We start from the raw sequence: 20885 nt of genomic DNA, 5'->3' as shown, positions 1-20885 counted from the left end.
AACTTTATTAACACATTTGTTCTACTGAATTACCACCTCCTAACACATCTGCAATGCAGAATTAAAATTCCAACCCGCCCTATTTAACAGTTATCCCGTATCACTTGTTAAAAGTTATAATGATCCTCCTTTGGGGCGTTCGTCAGGAAACAAAGTCTCAACTGTGTTCTCACGAACATTTTTAATTTGCGTTTTAGAGCACAGCAGTTTAGGAGGGTGGCCTCTGACAGCCTCAAATCCCAGTCTGAATTTAGTAGCTGTGCGTCTTTGAGCAAATCACATAGAGTCTCTGGGCTCAGTTTCCTCATCCATAGACTGGGATAATGTCAGCACTCATCCTCCGGAGCTGTTATGAATGAAAGAGAGAATGACTGCCTGGGACGGAGTTTAGGCTCTACCGGTGGGTCCGTCAATGTTGGTGGCCCACCATGCCCGCCCCCACCTCCACCCTCCCACCCATTTCCAAGGTTGCAGGCCCATAAACATGACAGCTGAGATGGCCTGTGGTAGGGGCTCCCCGACACCCCCAGGCTTCCAGCGTGAGCCAATGAGAGGAGATGGGTGCCAACTCTCCACCATCCACCGTCTACCGTCATGATTGGAGCTGACAACATGCAGCCCAGAAGGCCAAAGTGATTTTCACTCTCCACAGAGCACTGTCTTTTGGAGAAAAGGGCTCACCAATACGTAGTTATGTGCAAAACTTTCTGAATTGAAATATTTTCAGGGTATATGAACAGAGCAGGATTTCGGTTGCAAAAAGAAAAAAAAAGCAGCTAGATTCTCATGACAATTCTTTTCTTTTTGCTACAAAAATAGATTACTTCTTGAGCTATAATAAACTCATCTTTTACCTTAAGCATTATGTAAAAAACAAAGTCATCCCCACCCCCCACCAAAAAACTGTACTCAAATAGGCCAGTCAGCTAAATTAGAAAGCACAGTGTTAATGAAAAAACAAAACTAGATTAAATTCTAGTCTCATTTATCAAGATCAGATGTCAAGCCACTTCCCCATAATTACCTGCTTAAAAATTTAATGATGCTTCTGCATGAATTTCAAAACTAAAGATACTTGTATCAGCCATTGAGAATTTTTTTTTTTTAATGAAAAGAATGCTTTATGCCCTGCTTCAATTTCAACAAAACAGCTAAGTGCAAGAGCCCTGCATGGGATTAAACTATCCAAATCCTCTAATCAACGACATTATTAGAGACAACAAAAGGGCTAAGAGGATCCTTATGTAATTCAACTGTAAATTTGAACTGCTTCAGTTACATTATATCTGGAGTCTAAATATCCTAGTGGTACACAGCCAACAGAAAAAGGGATGGAAACAAAATTTTTTTTTTTTTTTGGCAGATTGCACATAACCCTAAAGGATATTTACCATAATTGCTCAATTGGTATTATTCTCAAAATTAAAGATTTGCTGATTGACGAATAAAAACCCGAAAGTGAGTAGGTCTACCTAGAGTACTTAGTTATCAGATCAAGTTGACACCAAAGTATGGGAAATGTTTAATGTTTAACTAATACGTACTGTAACAATAATCACTGGCAACATTGGAAAAAAAATGCTTGTTAATGAAAGACTGGAGAAAAAAATGTTACATGATAAAAGCAAACACTTTCTTCTACTTTTCTTTTTAAGTAGACACTTGTATCCTTCAGAAATAAACACTACTTAGGTTCTAATTGAAGTATATACACCAGGTAGGTTTAAAAAAAAAGTAAACATTTTTTTATGAAAATAATTCATGACCTAAAAATAGTTATGAACTCACTCAGTCAGTCTGGGTGTCTTACAATGAAAGAGACGTCAGAACAGGAAAAAGGAAACTGAAACTGCTCTGCCCTCATGAGGGATACATTCAAATGCAAGACACTCATTCTTTGGCTTGAACCATTCTAATTGTTTTTATTTAATGACATGAAGAGGAAAACTTTCCCCTAAAGCCTGTAAGTAGCAGAGCTGTACTGGTGTGGGAGGAACTGTATTTCAAAGTAAAAAAATTTTAAAAAGGTATACCATACTCACACATATAGATGAAGGAAAGTAACAGCTCAGAAAAACTTTGTTCAGTAACTGTCTACATTAGAATTCTCTTTGCAGGGTCTTGTAAACCTAACGAATCTCAAGAAAATCTTTTTTTCCCCCCGAATTAATTTCCAAAGGACTCACAAAAGGAAATCCAACAAGGCTGTGATGCCTTTAAAATCAACAAAAGGATAGGGAAGAGTATATTTTTAATTCTTAAAATAACAGTTAAGCAAAACAGCCTCCCTCACGAGAGACGAAAAGCCCACTGTCACACAGTATTTTGTGTCACAACCATCCCCCATGACGCTGGGGTGGCGACCAGCCTTGGTGCTGTCCCCACCACGCGTAAGGCTTGGTGGCCTGATGACACCACTTTCACAGAGGCTGGTAGAAATGTTAAAGCATCAGGTGACCGGGGCTCTGTTTACTAACACCGAGATGTGCTTTAGATGAAGAAAACCCCAAATTCAAATAGTTACTAAACATTTGTTTTTGAAACGCTTTGCTGTGTGACAGAATGTCATCGCTCGGCGTCACCCTCCGTCTGGTTGCTGCGGGCAGTCCGTGAGCAGGTTGCCACTGCACAGGCTCCCCACCGACCAAGAACGTGGCAAGCCGAGGGTGGGGACGCCCCGCAGATGACATCAGGTGCTTTCCTTGGTCTGTCATCTAGAGGAAGGAGCTGCACCTGTTTAGATGTGATTTTCATAAGGTACAATACGTATTTTTGCCTTGGTTGCAGATTTAAATGGACCGTTGAAGAAGCTTCTAAAAATCAAGAGTGGTGACATTTCTACGATGGGGCTGTTCTTGATGCTGATTTTTTCTTACCTCAACATCCTTTTTCAGTTTTTCCAGGAACACCTTTTTGTTGTTGTCATCAATATAAATCTTTTGGCCCTCATTGATGAAATCATTATCCTTTAAAGTCGGTAGTTCTTTGGCCTAAAGCAGACGACAAAGGGAATGAAAGAAGTTTGAATAAAATCTCAGAAATACATGCCTTCCAACCCCGGAGGTTAAGTTTCCACCCCCGGAAATGGAGTGTGCCTCCCTCACCGCAGGCTTCTTACCCGAGGCACAAAATGTGAGGTGGCTTGAATACCGCAAGGGGGCACCAGTGAGCTACGACCACTAGGAAGCATTCGCACCAGGAATGGAGAGTCACCCGTACTCCATATTATGCAGTTTTGTAACAGATTTCATGGCGTAAACCTGCTTTCTGAGATCCACTCTCTTACAAGAAGTCTTCTAAGTATAGAATTTGTATTCTTGGAATTCTTTGTCAGGAACCTTCAATTTTCTTACTGGTACAACCCAACTCCACACCCCTGGCACTTTTTGGATAGCCTTTGCTGGCTTCATGTTACAAATAACAAGGTCAGCTTGCCTCAGAAAAGCACCATCCATAATCCTATCTAATTTCTCAGTCAGGGAGAATATGCAGCCAGAGGTTGGCCATCTGTCCCTTCTAAGCCTTCCTGGTCACCACCCCACCAAGAAGAAAATTCTGTTGGCATTTGGACCAGGCCAAAGGAAAATGTCTTAACATAAAACATATTAAGATGTTCTATCCTTTACAAATAAACAAGAAGGTGGTGAGCTGGCAACTACACTGTCCTTACAGTGACCGTCACAATGCAAAGTCATGCGTGATGATCGAAACATGGGTCACAAGTAGTAAAAAACTTGAGCTTATGCTATAGGATAATATGGGCATATAATTTTGAAAGTGTGCATTATTCTATTTAACTTCGTGCAACCTGCATTCTGGGAGAGTTCAAGACTAATCAAAACTCCTCCCCACTCCTGTCAGCTAATCACAGCTTATTTCTTCCAGCTGAAAGGAATTCAACATAAGACACCATCTTAGTACACCAATGAATGTCTGAATAGCTCTCTTTCCCATAAGTATGAGCTAAATGAAAAAAAAGAAAATCCAAGGAAAGGACATAGTCTCCTTACTGCTCTCCACACTACCCACCCCCCCGTTACTCAGAGCAATAAAAGAAAACCCACTGCATAGATCTACTGAACCACGTTTCAGATGCTTGAACTGCTCACTTTTTCTTCTACGTGAACTATTCACATCTGTCTGTACACAGACGTATATGCACATATATTATGCAATTCCAAATTTGTAGCTCTGCCACTCATTTTAACTTTGCAAAAATTTGAAGTCTTACAATTTTTAAAAAAGATTTTATTTGAGAGAGAGAGAGAGAGAGTGCACACACGAATGGGGGAGGGGCAGAGGGAGAGGGAGAAGCAGACTCCCGCGGAGCAGGGAGCCCCACGCGAGGCTTGATCCTAGGACCCTGGGATCGTGACCTGAGCCAAAGGCAGACACTTAACTGACTAAGCCACCCAGGCGCCCCAGAAGTTTTGTAATTTTTAATTTGATAAAACTACTGCCAAAATAATTATCTTTACAAAGCAGTTATAGCAAAGATCAGAAGTCCAAAGATTTGATTCAATTAGCAGTTACCGAATGAGTCATGTACAGAAATGCAGAAATGAATAGGTCAACATTTCTATTCTAAAGGAGTCTGTGATCTAGCTTGAAAGACAGGAGAGCAAGTAGGTAAAAAAAAAAACAAGGCAGCATGAGAATGCAAAACAGACGGATAAATAATACCATTCTTGGGGGAGACTGATCTACTTTCAAATACTTTCATGCTGAGTCAGAGTTTTGAGGAAATAAAAACACAATGCCATTCTTCACAAAAACTATGGAGGCGCCTGGTAGACTGACTCCCTCAATTTGTCATTAATAATTTAAAAATGTCATAAACGTGACATAAAAACCCGTACGTGTGAAGATAGCACATTAACGTGAAATGTTTGAGTCAACCACACTCAACCCTCAGGTCCACTTCCAGCACAATTATAAACATAACGCAGTTTCACAGCGAATGAAATGCAAGGATCTGAAGTTTCACAAAGCCAGAAGGCAGTGATAAATACCACCCAAAATACAAAATTGGAAGTGCCTTAGAAGAAAGGGTTGAAGCCAGATCTCCCCCCTCCCACACACACACACGGAGAAGGAGGGGATTCTCCAAGGGGACACCCTGGCTGTTGGTGTCTAACTGTGTGTGGGGGGTGACGGCGGCATGTGTGGGTGGCGGTGGTAGGGATTAAGGTATTGGCCTCAACTCCACAACTCGCTTCATACGTGTAAGAGAAGAAGGGCAGAGGGATTTGGGGTTCTGTGGGAGCAAGGGAAACCTGAAGCCGGGGCTGTCAGAGCAGAGCCAAGGCAGTAAATGACACAGTGGAGAGGCGCTTGTAATTCCAGGCACATTCACGAAGACGCATGCCACTTCGGGTTCACCCCAGCAGGATTACCGCATGTGACAGGGAAAACTTAATCCTCGCTCATAAACCTCTGGGCACCTTCTACTCTATTACTGAGCTCACTTGTGAATTTCACAGGCACTAGGGACGCATTTAGATTGGATCAAGTTTTAAAAGGGGCAACCAGATTGGTTAAAAGACCTAAGGGCTTACCGAAAGGCTCAAGAGGCAAAGGCAGATCCTTAGCAGGGCAGCTGCTGTAGGAATCCAACACTGGTCTACGCATACCCACCCCCCAGTGTCTATGGTGGGGCAGAGCGCATGGGAGCACCACCAGGGTGTTGGAGACGCGAATCCCGACGTTCCGGAGCCTGGCTCCGCGCCCTACTTGCCAGGGCCCAGGCGAGGCTTCTGGACCTCTCCGGGCGGGGGCCTCAGGCGCCGGACGGGAACACGCCCCGCAGCACCAGCAGCTGTAGGTACTGTGCTAATAGGCATTTCACCTGCATCCATTCATTTAAGTGCCTCGTCCCGGTTATTCTTCACAACAATCTTAACTATTACCCTTAGAGGCCAGCAAACTGAGCTCAGAGAGATTATGCCGGTTAACTAAGGTCTTAACTAAGGTCTCACACCCTGGCAAGCTAGGTGGCCAGTTCTCACGTGGAGACGGGAACCCGGGCCGCCTGATGCTTGTCATTCGGCTGCGGTGGGTTGTTCCGAGAACTCCGCCGACACCCGTGTGACACAGCTAGCGAGCGCCGCTTGTCATTGCCACCGACGATGTGAACTTTCAACGAATTGTATGGATTTTTTAAAAAGATTTTATTTATTTATTCGACAGAGAGAGACACAGCGAGAGAGGGAACACAAGCAGGGGGAGTGGGAGAGGGAGAAGCAGGCTCCCTGCTGAGCAAGGAGCCCGATGCGGGACTCGATCCCAGGACCCTGGGATCATGACCTGAGCTGAAGGCAGTCGCTTAACCAACTGAGCCACCCAGGCGCCCACGAATTGTATGGATTTAAAACATAGGTTGAGAGACTGCATACAAAACCTTTTCTTAAAAAAAAGAACTTTGTTCTTTTCTACCAAGAGCTACGTGACACCGATAAAATCACGTGACAGTGATTGATGCTCAAGAAAACCTTATTGCTTAGCTTTTTTTAAAAAAAATTAAATTTTAATTTCCAGTGCAGTCAACAGAGTGTCATCTTAGTTTCAGGTGTACGATAGAGTGATCCAACAATTCTAGACGTCACTCAGTGCTCATCATGGTAGGTGTATGCTTTCTCCCCATCACCTGTTTCCCCCATCCCCCCACCCGCCTCCCCTCCGCTAACCATCTGTTTGTCCTCTATAGTTGAGAGTCTGTTTCTTGGTGTGTCTTTTTTCTTTTTTATTGCTTAGCTTTTACAACGATTTCTATACATCCCTCTGATAATGAGAAGTATTTATATTTAAACACTTTTTTTTTAAGTGGAGAAAACTACTAGGCTGTGAATTAATGAACTTATGCACTCTCGGGGTACACGGCCCACAAAGGTGAGGTCTGCAGAGCAGCATGGAAATAACTGCGGGTAGCAATGGAGTCCACCCTTTGCTTTGCAACACTGGATTATTTGCACTTAGGAGAGCTTTGAAAGCCTCGAAGTCACTGGTCTGGTTCTTTAATGGGTGTCTTTCATACCCTTTCTAGTTCAATGCAGAACCAGCCAGAGGGCGGAGGAAACCACCAGAGCTAAAGACATCAGCTCAGAATCGCTTCTTAACTGCGGACTCTCCGAGGCTGGCTCCCAGCCAGCGGTCAGCAACCTTTCTGAAGTGGTGGTAGGTTAAGTCTTTCTTTATTCCCTCTGAATTAAGTTCTCCTGGCCAGTTTCGTGGAGGCTGGGAGCCTCCGAGTGTGACGGGGGAATTGCAGTACCACACAAGGTGTTCCAAGAAAGCCGAGCTCCATCACCCTCCCCCATCCCCCCGGCCCTGGGCCAGGACCCCTGCCTGGGGGCCTCTGGGAGCTGCTCCCAGGCCCTAGCCAGCCGAGGGAGGCTGCGTACAACCAAACTCAGAGGAGAGTCCAGGCAAAGTCACTTTCCCTTCGGAATGAAGTAACTCTATTGGGGTGGATTGGACGCAAGATGACATTCACCTCTACTAATGCGACATGTAAGTGCACCAAGGTAGCCAAAGGCACAAGCAGACACCATTCCCCTTGCAACCTACCCATCGTGTGGATAAAATTAGCAGGATGCATGTCCCTCACACTTTCCTGCGGGGTGATACCAGACCCCAGGCCCATTCGGCAGGGCCCAGCACGGGACACAGACTCAAGTGTCAGGTTCTGAGCGCAAACTGGATCCAAGCTGCCGGGGTTATAGCTCAACTCCTCCGATTATTAGCTGTGCGGCTTTGAGCCAGTCACTTGGCCTCTCTGTGACTTGGTTTCCTCCTCTTTAAATGGGGATTAGCAAACAGCACCGCTGTGAGCATTACTTGAGTTCATACGCCTATAAAGCTTACGGCAGTGCTTGCCACGTGGAGGGTTATATACAAACATCATCGTCAGTGTTATTTGTTGGTCATGTTGTCAAGTATGGCTTGTGTAGCCAGAGAAGAACTCATTGCTGATAAATCCAGAGCAAGATTTTTTAAAAAGTTTGGCATATATAACATTTTTATACCAGCTGTGATGTTCTGAACCAGCTGTTTAATCTGTCCCTCACGAGTCTATACTCTTCATTAGTAAGAAACATACTATGTAACGATATTGGTCATGGTCAGAAATGGTTTATGTGTAACTCAACACAAATGAACATGACCCTGAGAGTCAGGATATACACGCAACTGTGTCAGAGCTTGAAGACAGCCAACACATGGATATTTCACATGTATAAATGCTTCTGAATATAAGTAATTACTTATTATTCCCTCAGGTTCAATAAAAGACATAAGTGATCCCTAAGGACAGACTTGGCCAGGGCTTTGAGATTAAAAAAAAGGAAAAAGTACACAGAACTAACAATGGTGAAGTTTTAGAAATGAACCTGTGCTTCTGTGGCCAGAAAGTCTGGATCCCGGGAGGAACTAGGAGGCAAAGGGTAGAAAGGGGCTTAACAAAACAAAACAAGGCATTAGAACTGCCCTTCTAATATAAAAATAGCACTTTTAATAAAAACGTTAAGATTCCAAATTAGTAAAAATTTTGCAGATTCTCTGAAAACAAATCCAAAAATAAATGTTTAGCAAAAGAACTTACATCTTGTTTCAGATGGAAGTTAACCTGTTGGTTATATATAAATATTTACCTACTTCACTAAGGGCTCTGTGATGTGATATATGACTGCTGTCATGTGCGTGGAGTTTAGTAATACTGCCTGTGTTAAGGGCTCGTAAAGCCAGAGAAATGATATAGAAGTCTTATTTTATGAGAATAGAAAATCAAATTATCTCTTAGAGGATTCAGAAAGAATTTTTTAAAAAAAATCACAAATATTTGAAATCTGTATTCACAGTCAAAAACGTACCTTCATATACACAGAATTCAAACGAAAATGATACTGGGTTTTATCATTGTGCTACAATTATATTAAATTATACTAAGAGTCTATGGTATTTTATATTGCCACTACCAATAGGAAAGTAAAAAATACATGTATACTCAAAATGCACAGAGCCAAAACTTATATAATACAGAGCCACGTTTTATTTTCGCCTGGATGGAAACCCTAACAGGAAAATGTAACGTACTCCTGTCACACTTGTGTGTTTAATGCAAACAGGATTTTGGCACCAGAAGGTTTCAATGCAAAGGATAATGCATAGCATAGTTCTCTATGATTAAAGGACTTGTATATACTTCGGAAAGAAATGAATTTGTGTTCGACGTGCTCATTTGGCAACCCATTTTTAAAGTCTAATTGTAAGCCTTGATGTCAAAGATTGCCGCCTGGTGTCCCTTTGATGCGCTGTATTGTCACACTCGGAGCTGAATACACAACATAAAAAAATATGTACTAATTATTGTCTCATGTTAGGGACTGCTTATTTTCCTGATTTATTTGTTATTCCAAACTCACCTAAATGAAAATTAAAAGAAAGAATAAAACCCCCTTCAGCAGACTTTCCAAAACACCTCATAAAAATCAGTCTGTGGGGCTGAAAATATACTCTACAGAAATATTTCTGTGAGGGAGAGAATTATAGGTAATCCTTGCTTTGGAGCTAGGATAAAGATAATTTGATTGAATAACATCATATATGTGGTATCAATTTTAGGGTAATAAGAGATGTTAGAGATTTATAATAAAATCAGTTCTGCTTCTCAAAACATCCAAGCCACAAATTTGATACACGAAAAGGCAAGTTAGTGAATATGGGTAGAGTTCATACAGAAGTAGCAAAGATAACCTGTGCTTTCTCACAAAAAGTGCATGTAACAACCTTCTTTAACTAAGTGGAATGCCTATGCAAGTTCATGGCTTGGAAATTGATCCAACAGCTCATTACTACCTTGTAATTTCCACAATGAGAGTGGATACATTTGTGACCAGCATCTGCATGTGAAAGGTTCATTTTTACTTTGAACTTGTCTATGTGTAAATGTAGAGAGAGAATATACTTTCACACACTTGTGAAACCAGGCTGCAATTAAGTCGCACAAAACCAGGGAAGCCCCAGTGTGATTTTGCCGCTTAGAACTCTCCTGGGGCGGGCAGTGCCCAGCTGTTGGTTATTTATTTTCCCTAAGATTTTCAAGCTAACATTTAAAATGTGAAATATATTGCTTTTCAAATATTGTCATACTTTCCAAAACGTAATGGCCCTTTAACTGTAAGTGGGCAGTATCAATGGGGACAGTTTGGTTTTCCTCCACAGGCTGTGACGTCACAGTTACCCTGCATGCGGGACCCACAAAATAGGTTGTTACGATCTGACTGGAAGATTCTGTTGTACGGATGTTGGTGTTGATAAGAAATCTCAAGAGTGTGAAAACTTAGGACAAGTACTATATGGTTTCTGGTTTAATACTAACCTAGTGAACATCACTATTTTATTATTTTATTTTAGTCTTACTTTTTTTAGAAAGGGGTTGGGGTTGGAGAGAGAATCTTTAGCAGACTTCATGCCCAGCGCAGAGCCTGATGTGGGGCTCGATCTCCCCACCCTGTGATCACAACCTGAGCTGAAATCAAGAGTCGGATGTTTAACTGACTGAGCCACCCAGGCACCCCCACAATTTTATTATTTTAAAAAACATGCATCTGCAGCAGCTTGGCTTAAATTCAGGCCCCATTCTAAATTTTGAAGTTTTCTTTCCACCACGACTCTTTCTGGACCAACTAAATAAGAGTTGTCAGCTTAAAAAAAAAAATCCCCATATCCAACAGCACTGCTCCTTGTGTGCTTGGGGTGGATACCCGGGGTTGAATTCATCCCAGAGACATAAAAATGAACTGAAGGCAACTGAGGGTTTCCACACCACTGGAAGCCACACGGGCCAAGGACTTTAATGCTGTCGCCTGGGAGGTGCTCCCAAGAGCCACTACATGTTACCCCCTCTTTTTCATGTGCCACTCTTAGCAAATTCCAAATGAGTTGACTCTTAAAAAACTCCACTTCCCAGACTAACCCCTATGGTTTACATTATAGGGTTCTTATGGCTTGCCCCGACATCCGTTGATATGATAGGACAGTTCCAAACATTCCTCCCATGAATCTTCGCAATCACCTTCACCCATACTTGGAACAGACAGGATGTGAGTGACTGTCAAGTCCAGGACTTCTCAAAGTCCAGTCCCCTGCTGATCTGCACCTCTGCAGGAGGGGCGAGCTTCGTTTGAAATAAGAGATTCTGACGCTAAAGCAGGAGAACCAGTGATACAATCACATCTTTTCATCTTATGAATGATGACAAAGTGAAATGATTTATCCCCAACCCCCGAACTTCCATTAATGCCAGAGCAGGGGCTGGGACTCTGATCCACGACTGCTGTTTGGGACCCCTCCCCGAGAAGCCCCTTTTATAAAACATCTCTGGGCCACGAGGCAGATGTTACCCGCGTTGCCTTTAACTTAAGGTCTGAAGAACAGGCCCTGCTTCTGCCCAAATGGGAAGCTATTCCTTCCCCTTTGGGGGCTGGAATCGGCGTTTCTAGCACTGGCTGGCAAAGGGAAATGATTCGCTTCCATCTGGGGAGAAAAGGGATTTTACAGAAGGTTCAAGCATGAGCTGAGTTTGGCGCGTAAAAGCTGCGATCGCCTCGTTTTTAACCGATCATCAGCTGACGGCGGGAGGATTCCCGGGGTGGGGGGACAGGACATGCCGCTGTGTTTGTGTCCCTTATTGTCCCAGCAGCTTTGTCACCTTGCCTTTAACTGCATCCCAAAGAGCCCGAGAGACGGCGTCATTAGTTGTAATTTGTTACCATTTAAACATCACAAAAGAAATGCTGAACACTGGTTTGGGAAAGCACTTCTCGATGTAAGGGTATTAATGATCAATTCTCCCGAACCTTCACTCAGTAATAGGTAAAATGTCCGAGATGGTGACAGTCACTTAATTGCTAGTGCAATTCACAATGCCTAAGAATGGACAAGGCGGCTTTCTGCAGCTCACTAGCCACGCGTCAACAACGATCATCGCAGAGTCACACAAACGCCGATCCCGCGGCAGCTCTTTCCTGTCACGTGGCTCCCACGCGTCAACAACGATCATCGCAAAGTCACACAAACGCGGATCCCGCCGCAGCTGTTTCCTGTCACGTGGCTCCCACGCGTCAACGATTATCGCCGACAGTCACACAAACGCCGATGGCATGGCAGCTGTTTCCTGTCACGTGGCTCCCACACCTCAACAACGATCATCGCCGCCCACAGTCACACAAACGCGGATCCCGCCGCAGCTGTTTCCTGTCACGTGGCTCCCACGCGTCAACAACGATCATCGCAGACAAAGTCACACAAACGCGGATCCCGCCGCAGCTGTTTCCTGTCACGTGGCTCCCACGCGTCAACGATTATCGCCGACAGTCACACAAACGCTGATGGCATGGCAGCTCTTTCCTGTCACGTGGCTCCCACGCGTCAACAACGATCATCGCAAAGTCACACAAACGCGGATCCCGCCGCAGCTGTTTCCTGTCACGTGGCTCCCACGCGTCAACGATTATCGCCGACAGTCACACAAACGCCGATGGCATGGCAGCTGTTTCCTGTCACGTGGCTCCCACACCTCAACAACGATCATCGCCGACACAGTCACACAAACGCTGATCCCGCCGCAGCTGTTTCCTGTCACGTGGCTCCCACACCTCAACAACGATCATCGCCGACACAGTCACACAAACGCTGATCCCACCGCAGCTGTTTCCTGTCACGTGGCTCCCACGCGTCAACAACGATCATCGCAGACAAAGTCACACAAACGCGGATCCCGCCGCAGCTGTTTCCTGTCACGTGGCTCCCACGCGTCAACGATTATCGCCGACAGTCACACAAACGCTGATGGCATGGCAGCTGTTTCCTGTCACGTGGCTCCCACGCCTCAACAACGATCATCGCCGACAGTCACACAAACGCCCATCCCGCGGCACCTGTTTCCTGTCACGTGGCTCCCAGGGAGCAGCTTAGATGTTAAAAGGAATCTTCGTCTAGTGACCCAGTGAGTCCATTACACAGGCTCTGCTTTACCTCATAAAATCAGACACGAGTTTTGAGGAGAAGTGTTCAGAACGATGAACAAAATGCATATTTGTGTAAATCCCCAGGACTGTCTCTCTCAATACCCTGGGCTCTTTAAAGAGTCAGGTCAAATCCCCCAGAAATCAAGTGAGTCCGGTTATGTTTTCTTTTACTTCCCCGGGCTCCCTGCTGCGTCCCTTGCTTGCTGGCGGCATGCTAAGACTGTCCTTTGTAAAAAGCAGCCTGCTCAGCTATAATTACTAATTTGATGTCACAGTGGAATCGCCGCGCAGCTGTGGAAAGATCGACCACCAGGGAGATTCGCGTTTCTCTCTCATTTAGAGGCGGCTAAACTGCTAGAGCCATGAATGGAAGATGCCTTTCCATTAAAAAGGAAAGAATTAAAGAATAAAACAAGTCATAGCAGCTGTCAGAATTTGACAACGGTTTAAAAATGGAAAAAAAAAAGCACTGTTCTGCTTTTTTAAAAAAAAATTCAAGACATCTGTACATGCGTGTTCTGATACTTGTTGCCATGAAAGTGATGCCACTATTTTTGCGACATAACTTCTTTATTATGCTAATGCAAATCACACTAATTACGTGTCAAGCTGAAATCGAAGGGGATGGGACTCGTGTGCACCTATATAAGCACTAAATATTTGAAATGACGGTTTCAAAACTTGTCATGAACAAGTTGAAAGTATGGGAAATTAAAACAGTTGTAATGACTCAGATGAAAGGAAGACTCACAATTGAGATGACTAATTAAGCCATGTCAGTGGAGATTCTTTATGAAAATTATCCTTTGCACCATGACAATCATTTCTTAGAGAACACAGTTGCACAGGGATAGCAATGAAAGATTCTTGGCAGATCGTGGGATTTCATTCATAAAAGGTGAAAACGTAGAAAATAAGTATTTTTAGCCTTAAGAGTGATTGTTTTGATAACATTTATGGTTTTATTTGTGAAGACAAAGAATAGCATGCTTTCTTGGAAGAGGAAAAATGTTAACTGCTCATGGAAAGAAAACCTGAAAATTGACAGAAAGAGAAAGGCGAATATATTTTTTGGAACTTAAAAAAACCCAATGTTTTTAAGAGTTCAGCACCATTATATACATTTCATTTATTTTTACGTATTACAGTTTAGTGACTGTTACCTCAGTTGTGGCCAGATTACAAACAACCTGCCTATCAGAGCCATGATGCCCTCCTACCCACACAGGCAGGCAGAGTCTCCATCGATTACACATTCTAATGACTTTTACTTCCTCATCTATAAGGTATTTCCTCTTGGCCCTGCCCCGCGAGCGCCTGTAAACTAGAAGGGCAGGTGGGTGGCCTTTTGGAGCTGCTCCTTCTGGAAGCAGAGCTATCACGAACCCCGAGCTCCGAAGGAAGCAGAGAGCACTGGATTCTTCCTCAGGGCAATGGCGTAGACGACTTTAGTGTTTACCCGGCCTAAGAAACAGTGACGTCGACTGTAGTTACAAACATGCCTAGTTACAAACATGCCAAAAGCCTCAAATGGAGGAAATGTGAATTGGTTGTTTTGCCAACACAGTAGGAAAAGAAACGATTTATTTCACGACTTTTGAAGATTTTTAAATTAAGACTCAAAATGAACGGCTCTCGTACCATATTTAACTCCAAAACATTGTTTTTGTCAGTGCAGGGAATGCTTCATGATTCACGGTATTGCTATGAATTTTTGGTAATAGGCCCTTTAAAAAAAGGAGACTGAGAAGTGCCAGTCATTCAGAGGGTAACAGCACCGTGGTCAGAAATGTGAGCCCTGGGCTGGAAGCCTGACTCCACCACGTCCTAAGTGGGGGGTTCTGGACAGATCACCGAACCTGTGAAGTAACCTCATTTACTCAAAAGAAGTAATAATGGCTCCAACCTCGTAAGATGGTTGGAAGGATGACATGACTTGATTCACGTAAAATGTAAAACACTGGCACGTAGTATACACTCAACTAATGTCAGGTATTACTACTGACCTTTCTAAATCCCAAGACATCACAGTTAACAGTAAAAAAAAAAAAATAACCCCCAGATGAAGGTAAGGTTTCACCTCTGCCACTGACTATGTGAAAGAGCCCGGGAACTGAAGCTCACGGGTCTCCCATCTGTCGCGATGTGAGGTGGGGAAGGTCCTTCCATTGCTGACTTCTCCAAGCCCACCTCCAGGGGAGATATTTTGAGGAACAATTCAGTACAGGATAAAAGCATCCTCAGTAGCCTCCTCAGAAAAGTGGGTTTCTATTAGACAAATTCCGTAATTTCATTCTTTGCACAGAAACCTATACCCACAAAGGGCTCAGCACTTTCGGTGAGGCGGGCAGTGGAAATGGGGTGGATGCCATGGGTTTCTGGAAAGTGTGTGGTCCTACAGGCAGAGCAGTGGAGGGAGGGATAAGCAACTGGATGGTCTGCTTCTGATGAAATAGTAAGCCTCAAGGATGTCAAAAATTTGTGGCTTTCCTTCATACATGGACTCACTTTATGATTTTGGCTTCAGCAGCAACCACCCCACGGCCTCTAACTGTCTTTCTTGGCACTGTTTATTGGCAGAGTGGACCATGCCCCGGGTGATCAAACCTGAAATAATGAAAATGAACAGAGTGGGGGGGAAAAGGGTGGGGTCTGCCAGCAATAGTCTCGAGGGACTTGGGAACAAAGTAAACACAGAGCCACCAGCGTGGAGTGGTGAATGTCATCACCACCATAGTTCTCACTCAGGGGCTGGCTTCTTGTTATGATGCCGAAAAGTCTGTGTGGCTCTTCAAACAGTCCAGGTGTTTTCTCCTAGGAGAAAATCCCAATCCTACTAAACCTCTGAGTTTCTCATGGACTAAAACCTAAATACCCGCTAGGGTCTTGGGCACTTGGACGAAACGTTTAGTCATAGCAACATGGAAGCCAGCAGTCCATTGTTCCTGCTTTTGGCCAAAGCTGGTGCCTTCAGGGTGATTTATGTGGAGATCAGAAGTGGAAAAATATATTCACTAGTGCATAGTAAAAATACAAACGGTCAGAGAAGAATCTGCCATTTCCTTTTCCATTCCTCACTTTATCACCCTCTGTGACCCGGCTTCTGCCATGGACAAGGTCACCAGAGTTCCCTGGTGGTAAGTCCAATGGATAATTCTCAGTCCTCATCCTACCTGGCCTTGCAAAAGTATCTGATTCTGGGACAGTTCTCTTTCTCTGGTTTCTAGGATACAACTAGAGGGCAAGTCTCCCGAGACCAGGGGCATTATTCAAGGCAGTATTTCTCACAATGCTTGGAGAAACGCTTGCTCACAAAAGATACTCCGTAAATGTCTGAACAGACCCAAACTTTCCTGGCTCGTCTGCTCATCTCCTGTCTTTTTGGCTGATCCTCTGCAGGACTCTCTCCTTTCACCCTCTCCTTAAATGATGAAGTTCTTCTGGGCTGGTTCTAGACATACTTCTATTCCATACGCTCATCCTGGGTGGCCTCAGCTACTTCCCTGTCTTGGCTGATCACCCTTCCTGTGAGGTCTTCCAAGCCTTTTTTTACTGACCATCTCGGTTCTAGTGCCTCCTTCCACTCTGCTCTCTCTTTCAGTGGGACCAACACGCTCCCACTGTCCAAACCAGACCCATGGGAGTCCTTCTGAACCCCACCCTCCCTCCACACACACTCCCTGGCACTGTTCGCCTCCCACATCAAATCTCCGGCTTCTGTGGCTTCTTCCTAAATCTCCCTATAACTTATCCTCTTCCACCATCCCAGTTCAGGCCACCACTCTATCCGAGTTATTCCAACAGCCTTTCCAAGTGGTGCAGCTTATGTCACCCTCCAGCCAAAGTGCCAGGTGCCCCTCTCTGTCCCCCTACCCCCACCGGGTCAGGTGCTACATGCTCCCTATTAAACTGCTTATCACATGATAACTGTCATTTCCTATTTTAATGTCTGTGTCGCCTGCTAGATATGTCTGTGTGGTTCCTTATTTGAGCCCCTGAAGCTAGGATGGTAGCCATGAAAAAATTCACAAATACTTCCGAATGAGTAAAGAAAAGTAGATTCCCGAAATGTAAAATTCAAATCAAGACAGGATGAGAACATTCTAAAATCGTAATTTAAAATCCTGAGCCCCGTTTTCAACGGTTTGGTCAAAAAACTTCACCAGGTGACGAGGAGGGGGAGTAACTGAGAGTATCGAGGTACCTTTCGTATAAGCAAATGCCGATTTGGGTCAGTTTCAGTCGCCACACAGAAAGCTACTTCCCAAACTCTTAATCAAACTGATTCAAGTTGAATCTGTCTATACTCTTGCATAATAAACCAAACGTAGTTCAAATATTACCTGCTGTCCAGTGACTCAGGAAAATATAAGATATAATCTCCACATCCCTAATTCTTTAAGTCAAAAGCACTCTAATCCTATCTTAGAGCTGGAAAGGGGTCTGAAGCTCATCCGAGCCAATCTTTTCCAGGTGAAACTGAAGCTCAACATGCTCATTTTACAGGTGACCAACCAGGGCTCAGAGAGGCGTGGAAAGGACTGGAGTCCCAGCCGCCAGTTAGGGAAAGAGCGGGGTTAGGACCCTGGCTACTGGGCTGTAGCTGCGTCTGGATCCTAAGTAACCACACAGATGGCTGTGCTTTCAGGACCATGTTGCATATGAACCGTTTCTTTCAACACACTTAAAACTAACAGAACTACTATTGCCCAACAAAGAGTGTGGGGCAGCTAATCTGAGGAAGAGAGCGGAGGCAGGAGACTTCTCAGGTCAGTGACGTGCTTCTCACTGGCGTGGCAGAGGGGAAACGGAAGAATCGCAGTGGAAGGCAGGAGAGAAAGAGTGGACGTAAGGAGGGGGCCGCGGTGGGAATGTCAGGGTACTCACCTTTTCCTTGTCGCTGGCTTCTCTAGCCACGGTAGAGCCCTGAAACACAAAGACCGTCATGAAAACATGCACATGGGAGGCATCGGGCTTCACACGTGTAAGCTATGCAAGTGTGCCCGGCCAGAGCGCAGAAATAAAGGAGCACCCACTTCGCTCTGGAGCCGTGCCCTGAGTGAGCTCTGTCCCCTCCCTGGCCACAACTCTGCCCCGTGGGCACTCCCCGCTCTGCAGACATTCCTGCTGGCTGGTCTCCAACCCTCTCCCTAGCTTGTCACCTGAGCTGGATTCTCCTTGGTTCTTGTCCCCCTGCTGGAGGTCAGAAAACCTGACAATCACTTGAACAGTAACTTTTTTTTTTTTAATTATTTTTTTTTTTTTAAAGAGAGAGAACATGAATGGGGCGGGGGAAGGGCAGAGGGAGATGGAGAGAGAGAGAGAGAATCTTAAGCAGACTCCATGCCCAGCACAGAGCCTGAAGCAGGGGCTTGATCTCACGACCCTGAGATCACCACCTGAGCTGAAATCAAGAATCAGATGCTTAACCGACTGAGCCACCCAGGCGCCCTTTGAATGATAACTTATTAACACCATGCTCTGCTTCTTGCCTCGATTGCCAGAAATGGTTGGTCTTATATCTTCAAAGGTGATGTGGGCCACTCGTGGCTGCAGTAGCCACTGGGGCATTAAATGCCTCCTTCCCCACATTACGTCTTCCAGATGTGGGCCCGTCCTAGCCCTCTGCCTGCCCTTCTCCCGTTTCAGAGTTACTGATGGACATGTTGTCCTCACTACTCTGAGTAAGACCTTGTGGGTCCTTCCTGTCCCCCTTCACTCTGGGAATCCCTTCATACATATTTACTTGCACCCCCTTTGTGCCAGGCCCTTAGGCTGAGCACAAAGGTATCAAGGGGAAGAAAAGACAGTTCTTGATCTCTGCAATTCTACTCTGCTGCACTGGTTGGCAAAGCCACGCCTCAGAGCTCTGGGGTTGTCCGAGAAGACCCAAGCCCACCCGGATGCCAACGGGGGCGTGCGGTAGAGCTCAAGAAGAGAAACTTCCCCTTGTTTGTGGAAGATGCTAATGCAAAAGTTGGCTTGCAGATGGCTAGTGAATTCCTAGCGATGTCAATACAACAAGAACAATTTCTTCTTCGTGCTCCTCAGGGACCGCTGCAGTATCTCACACAGCAATGCCTGGCATTCCCCGAATAAATGGTTGGAGAAGGATCACGACCACGTCACCGCTCTCCCTTCCCCCGTGGCGCGGGCCACCCAGGCAAGCCCAGGTCAGCAGTGATGCGCTTCTCCGACCACCTCTCCTATCAGCGTTTATTGCCCTGGAAGCAGCCTATTGCCCTGGAAGCAGCCGTGCATTAGTGGATTGTGGAGAGTCCCCCTCCCCCACCCTGGATCAAAGCTCCATCCCCCTGGTGGTCAGCATTCCCAGGTCGGCGGACGTCAGAGAAGCTGCTATTAGCCCAGGGGAAATGCTCCGGGTTTCTGGGGGAGCATCGGAGGAGCACAAAGCTGACCCATGAAACAATGAGGGACAATGTGAATTGTTCGTGAAGGAAAACATGTTGTCCCCCTGCACAAACCCAGCAGCTGCCACTTGTAATGGTCCATTTTCCTGGTTGGTTTTTTTTTTTTTAGGGATTCTTGAATACAGACCACAAAGAGCTTCCTTTACACACTGATTTCTAACAAAGAATGTTCCCAAATTAAAAAAAAAAAAAAAAAAAGACGGGATATTTGCAATATTTGAGCACTGTCTATGCTCCTGGTCAGAGGAGGAAACTTATTCCTCTTTATATCTTTAGCCAAGTTTCTGGTCTCTGTGTGTGTGTGTGTGTTTTCCCTCCCGCAGTAAAATTTACCCTGCTTCTGATTCTTGGTGAAGCTTCATCTCTATGTAAATGCAGATCATTAGCCTGGGGGAGGGGGGGAACTCACCCAAATTTAAATGAATTCAAAATAAAAACTCGAACAGAAGTAGAAAATAAGGTTAGTAAGTCAAGGCCAAGAGTTTGAGCCATGAAATGACGCCAGATGTCCAGGTTCCATCACAACCGAAAGTACTGGCAAGAAGAGAATTTATTCTACAAGCTAAAAAAGGGAGCTGAAATTAAGGAAGTCTGAGGCAAATTAAAACTATAATATCCAGTCTAGAAGTATAATTTACATCAAGATATGTTTACTAGATGCTTCCTTGAACGAGGCACTATCTTAGGGGAATAGAAAAATAAAAAGGACCAAAAATTTGCCTTTAAGGCACTTACTAGTAGGATGGATGAGTCACGACCACAATTCACTGGCCAATTCCTATATGCTACACATTATGCCGGACGTGACAGGTGTGTGTGTGTGTGTGTGCGTGCACGCGCGCATGTGTAATCGAATCCTCATAACAACCCAGCAAAGGTAGGTATAGTTATCACTGTTTTACAGATGAAGAAACGGAGGTTCAATAAAAGTTCAGCAACCCACCCACAGCTAACAAATGATAAACCAGGACAGGAGGCTTCAGAGGTCACTCTGGCTTATTCTATAGGGGAGTCAGACCCGTGAACAAAGTCCCGTAATGCTCCACAGCGTCCATCCTCTAGGCAGCACTGCAAAGGTTGCTGAGTGAGAGAGATGATCCAAGAGCCCTGGAGAGTGGCTGGGATTTCCACCAGGGTGATTCCAGGCGACAAAATTGCCTCAACTTGGAGGCAGAACAGAGCAAGGCTGTATTTGGGAAGCTTATACAGTTTATCTGAACTCCAGAGGGGAGAAGATAAGCCTAAACCATCTTCCCTCCCTTAGACTAGCATTTCTCAAAGTGTGCTCAGCATCCTGGGGTCCCAAAACCCTTGCAGGGCTCTGCAAAGTCAAAACCATCTTTCTAATAATATTGAGACATGATCGGCCTTTTTCACTGTCTTGATATTTGCATGGATGTTACAAAAACAATCGTGGGCAAAACTGTTG

General features: G+C 44.8%; 1 protein-coding gene across 2 annotated transcripts in view; it reads right to left on the bottom strand.

Annotated features, from left to right (window-relative positions):
- Positions 1-20885, bottom strand: part of PIP4K2A (phosphatidylinositol-5-phosphate 4-kinase type 2 alpha) — a 172623-nt gene that overhangs the window by 13169 nt on the left and 138569 nt on the right. For both annotated transcript variants that reach the window (XM_064591975.1, XM_045874294.3), the window contains 2 exons: positions 17913-17951; positions 2877-2990 (listed from right to left, as the gene is read on the bottom strand). In XM_064591975.1, the coding sequence (XP_064448045.1) occupies positions 2877-2990; positions 17913-17951 (153 nt within the window). The remainder of the gene's footprint in view (positions 1-2876; positions 2991-17912; positions 17952-20885) is intronic.

The sequence above is a fragment of the Mirounga angustirostris genome, unplaced genomic scaffold (genome assembly GCF_029215605.1).
Source record: "Mirounga angustirostris isolate CCGP_5_RB_7025 unplaced genomic scaffold, mMirAng1.0.hap1 SCAF_5, whole genome shotgun sequence".
Taxonomy (NCBI): domain Eukaryota; kingdom Metazoa; phylum Chordata; class Mammalia; order Carnivora; family Phocidae; genus Mirounga; species Mirounga angustirostris.
This window is presented reverse-complemented; position numbering and strand designations above follow the sequence as displayed.